Source organism: Cornus florida, unplaced genomic scaffold (genome assembly GCF_030987335.1).
Source record: "Cornus florida cultivar Cherokee Brave unplaced genomic scaffold, ASM3098733v1 CherokeeBrave_3.0.0_Hap2_Chr06, whole genome shotgun sequence".
Classification (NCBI taxonomy): domain Eukaryota; kingdom Viridiplantae; phylum Streptophyta; class Magnoliopsida; order Cornales; family Cornaceae; genus Cornus; species Cornus florida.
The window spans coordinates 70307245-70312073 of record NW_026775576.1 but is presented as its reverse complement, the minus strand read 5'-3'; the positions used below and the strand labels follow the sequence as shown (position 1 = coordinate 70312073).

The 4829-nt window shown below is 33.5% G+C and overlaps 1 protein-coding gene across 1 annotated transcript; it reads left to right on the top strand.

Moving 5' to 3' along the window:
- Positions 1–566: 566 nt before the first annotated feature.
- On the top strand, positions 567–4341 carry LOC132314297 (uncharacterized). The gene is made up of 3 exons (XM_059813172.1): positions 567–636; positions 3608–3733; positions 4088–4341. The coding sequence occupies exons 1-3, from the start codon at positions 567–569 to the stop codon at positions 4339–4341; spliced, it is 450 nt and encodes a 149-aa protein (XP_059669155.1).
- Positions 4342–4829: the final 488 nt, after the last annotated feature.

Here is a 4829-nt window from a genome sequence, read left to right as displayed (position 1 = left end):
TTGGAGTTATGTTTCAAATTAATTTTTAATAACTCTATATTTATGAAGACTTTAAGTCTTGGCTTTACTATATATTTATGAAGACATAAAATTTTTTTGCAAACTCTAATTCAAAGGATTTTCACCTGATGCAATTAATCAACTATATTGATATATTATTTATGAGTTAAGTTTAAAATATATTAAATACTTTATTTAATTATGTCTTCTATAAATAGTAGGTTTACAAAGCCTATAAAACACATACTCTCAATACAAGTAAGAGATAAAAAGAGATTTTATAAAAGTGTTTTCAAACTACTGAGTTTAAGTGTGCGAGTTTCATATTTTTTGTTGATTGGACGGATATAAATACACAGGTTCATGAAGAAGAAGTGCAACATTCATGAACACACAGTTTTGATATCTGGGCTTAGTTGAATCCCGAAAATAGTGCTGTCATTTGTCTTCCGTTGCACGTGAAAGAGGTTTCAACTATCTTCAAGAAGCGATTACGCGCCTCTAAGCCTCGATACTCACCATTTTAATATATCGGTTCCAATAATTTGAAAATAGTTTTCTCGCCAATGGCTTCATCATTGTTGTTGTCCAACGCTGTTTCTTCGGTTTTTCAACCGAATATCGAGGCTTTTGATGGTAAAAATTACCTTCGATTTTTCAGCTTATGTCTTGACTGAGCCATGTCCAACTCCTCCAGGAGACAAGACGCTGTCTGATCAAGTTAGTTCGATCAACGAGAAGATCTCAAGGTGGATTGACGATGATTACTTTTGTCGTAATCATATCCTTAGTGGTATGGTCAACATCTTTTATGATCAATACTCGAAGAAATGCAAGACCGCTAAAGAGTTATGGGACATTCTCAAATTAGTCTACACAACTGAGGAGGCCTGCACCAAAAAGCTCTTGGCTTCTAATTATATAGGCTTCAAGATTGAAGATAGAAGGTCACTCTTTAAGCAAGCACAAAAATTTTAACTCATAACAAACAATATTATTGCTGCTGGAATGTCTCTTGACGAGAACTTCCATGTAGGGGTTATTGTTACAAAACTCCCTCTGTCTTGGAAGGATTTTCGTAATAAACTCATGCACAAAAGGGAAGATATTACTCTAGAGCAATTAATGCAACACATCTTCATTGAAGAAGAAATCAGAAAACGTGATGTCAAGCAAGATTCTAAAGAAACAACAGTAAAGCTTATGTTGTTAAGGAAAGGTCTCACAACAAAACCGTCAAGAAGAATCACAAGAATAATGATTTGAAAGCCAAGTCTTCTGAAAGCTTCAAAATTAGGCCTGATCACGGCTCGGATCGATTCGGTTTGGGGATAAATCCCAAGCCAAACCAGTCCCCACGGATTGGTTAAAACTGAAACCGAACTGATCCGTGGGAACATTCAATCCAAACCAAACCGATCCGTGAGTTAACGGATTAGATCGGATCGGTTCCTCAGATTGGGCTGATTGGGCTTTTCAAACAGCCCATTCAATTATGGCCCATTATCAGCATTCAATTATGGCCCATTAATAGCAATATATTAGATTTGTAAATCCATATACCTAATAACAATTATAAGAGCAATAGATTTATATAATAGCAATAAAATTTCAAAATATATTTGGCACATATAAATATCACCACAAACTTAAATTACCTAATAACAAAAAAAAAAAATTGTAAATCATCCGGAAATGAAAATAATATTACAGTACCAAATATAAATTATCTAAATAGAACAAAACAAAATACTTAATTAGTAGCCCAGTAGCTCATTAGCATATAAAAATAAAAAAAAAATAAAAAATAGCACAATAAAACATCAAACAACAGTCTTAACCAGCAGCAAAACAAGTCTGAAATTGGCAGCATATCAAGTCTGAAAACGGTAGCAAAACAAGTCTGAAAATGGCTACAAGCAAGGCTAGCTCTCAATCTGAATCTGAAACTGTAATCACATCTACAAAATAACATAATTTAATTAAAAATCCACAATATGATATTTATTCATAAATTGAATTAAATGTAACAAATTGTTAACACTTACCAGAGTCGTATTGTTCAAGTTCGTCCAACTTTTCTTCAACATCAACTGTTTCTATTTTATATTTTTGTTGTTAAATTCATAAAAAAATACTGAAATAAAATCATTACAAAAAATGTTGTATACAAAACAAAAATTAAAATTTTATTTTTGGTATTTCATATTACAAAAAATACCAAAACTGTTTATCTATTTTATCTACGAAATATGATCAATATCTTTCAAAACTGTTTTTATCTCATATTTGGTAACTTAAATCTAAAAGTAACAAATATATATATATATATATATATATATATATATATATATATATATATTAGATAAAATTATTACAAAAAATTAAGTAAAATATTTGGTAACTTACAGGAACTTTTATACAAAACAAAAATTAAAGTATGTAGATAAAATCATAAAATTAAATAGATCGACGTAAAAAATTAAATTATGTAGATAAAATCATAAAATTAAGTAAATCCATATAAAAAATGTTCAGAGAAGAGGAGAATAAGTAGATCCATGTAAAAAATGTTTAGAGAAGAGGAGAATAAGAAGATCTATTCAAAAATCTTGTGAACTCACCGAAAAAGAGGTAGATTCAGTCGAAGAGGTCGCCGTTGCTTCGATACACAGAGGTCGCGTTGCTTCGAATCTGATGAACGATGGGTAAGAGGTGTTAGATTAAGAGACGAGAGATTTGGAGAGGTGAAGAGTGTCACAAACTCACAGAGGTGGGAGATTGGGAGAGGCGAAGAGGGTGAAGAGAAGAGGCTGTGAGGGAGGCGCAACTGAAAGTCTGAAATGAGATTGGAGTAATATCGTAATGAAGAGACGAGGCTGAGTTAGGGTTAGGTTAACATTAAAAAATAATGAATAAAGAAAAAAAAAAACAAAAAAGAAATACGATATATCATTATATTGTATATATATATTAATATATTATTTAGTAACAGTTCGGTTCGGTTTGTCTAACGGTTCGGATTGGCAACGGTTCGGTTCGAATCGGTTAACGGTTCATATCGGATTTTTCAGCCTCCAATCCGTTAACCGAACCGCAGACACCGAATTGCAGATTTTTTAAACCATCACCGAACCATAAGATCTGAAAACTGAACCGAACCACACGGATCGGATTGGTTCGGACTGGATTGAAGGATTATTTGCTCACCCCTATTCAAAATACGCTTTAGCTCCGGTGCAAATGCAAAAAAACAAAGGGTGTTTCTATTGTCATAAGATCGGCCATTTTGCTAAATATTGTCGAAAACGCAAGGCTGATCTCATGAACTAGAAAGAGCCTAAGAAATACGCTAAGGAAGATCTAACTGTTGTAATCACTGAGACTTTTGTCATTGGAACCTCAGTGGAGTAGTGGATTGATACTGGAGCAACTCGCCATATTACAACGAATCTTAACTCCTTAAAACCTATAAAATAGTGGGGGATGGAATGTCAATGTTCATGGAAAATTCTTCATCTTCCAAGGTTGTGGGTAAAGGAAGCGTAGACTTAAAGTTTTACCTCTGGAAAAGTGATTTCTCTGAAAGATGTGCTACATGTTTCAGATATTCGCAATAATTTGGTGTCTGGTGCCCTCCTCTCCAAGCATGGATTCAAGATGGTTTTCGAATCTGATAATTTCATTCTGTCTAAGAATGGTGTTTTTGTCGGGAAAGGCTATACTGCAAATGGTATGTTTAAACTTAATGTTGAAAATAAAATATTTTCTGCTTATATTGCTAAGTCAATTGATTTATGGCATGGTAGATTAAGCCAAGTGAATTTTAAGTCCATTGATCAAATGGTTAACGAGGGGTTAATCATAGGTTGTGATAAAACATATATGGATCAATGTGTGACTTGTAGCAAATGCAAAATTACTAAGAAAACCTTCAAATCGATAGAGAGGAAATCCACTCTATTGGAATTGATCCATACTGATGTATGTGAAATGGACTTTTTATCACGTGGAGGGCATCGTTACTTTATCACTTTTATTGATGATTGTTCTAAAAATACCTATTTCTATACTTTATGATCTAAAGATGAAGTTTTAGACAAGTTCAAGGCATATAAAGCAGAAGTCGAAGAGCAGCTGAATTCAAGCATCAAAGTTATTCGATCAGATAGAGGAGGAAAATACATCAAGTCCGAGTTTCAACATCTATGTGAAGATGAAGGAATTAAAAAACAACTGACAGCCTCTTATACTCCTCAACAAAATGGAATAGCTGAAAGAAAGAACATAACTTTGACAGAAAATTGTGAACTCAATGCTTACCAGTTCAGGCTTACCTAAAAATATGTGGGTAGAAGCTTTGTGATCTGCTTGCCACATTCTCAATAGAGTCCCATATAAGAAAGTTAATATGACTCCATATGAAGTATGGAGAGGAAAAACGCCAAATGTTAATTATTTCAGAGTCTGGAGTTGCTTAGCTCGTGTTAGACTACCATATCAGCAGACGTCGAAGATTGGTTATAGAGGCATTGATTGTGTATTTATTGATTATTCAACAACCAGTAAAGCCTACAGATTCTTGAATTTGGAGTCTCCCTCGCCTCGTACAATCATCGAGTCAGTTTATGCAAATTTCTTCGAGAATATTTTTCCGAAGAGAGAAGGCAAAAACGAACATGATATTCCTTCAGATTCTAATACAAGAAAGAGAAAATGCTCTGATCCTTCAGAAGAAGTTGAACAAGGAGGAGCTCCAGAATTGCTAAGCGAAAGTCCTTTAGACTAGACTTCTTTACTCTTATTATCGAGAATGAGCTTGTAACTTA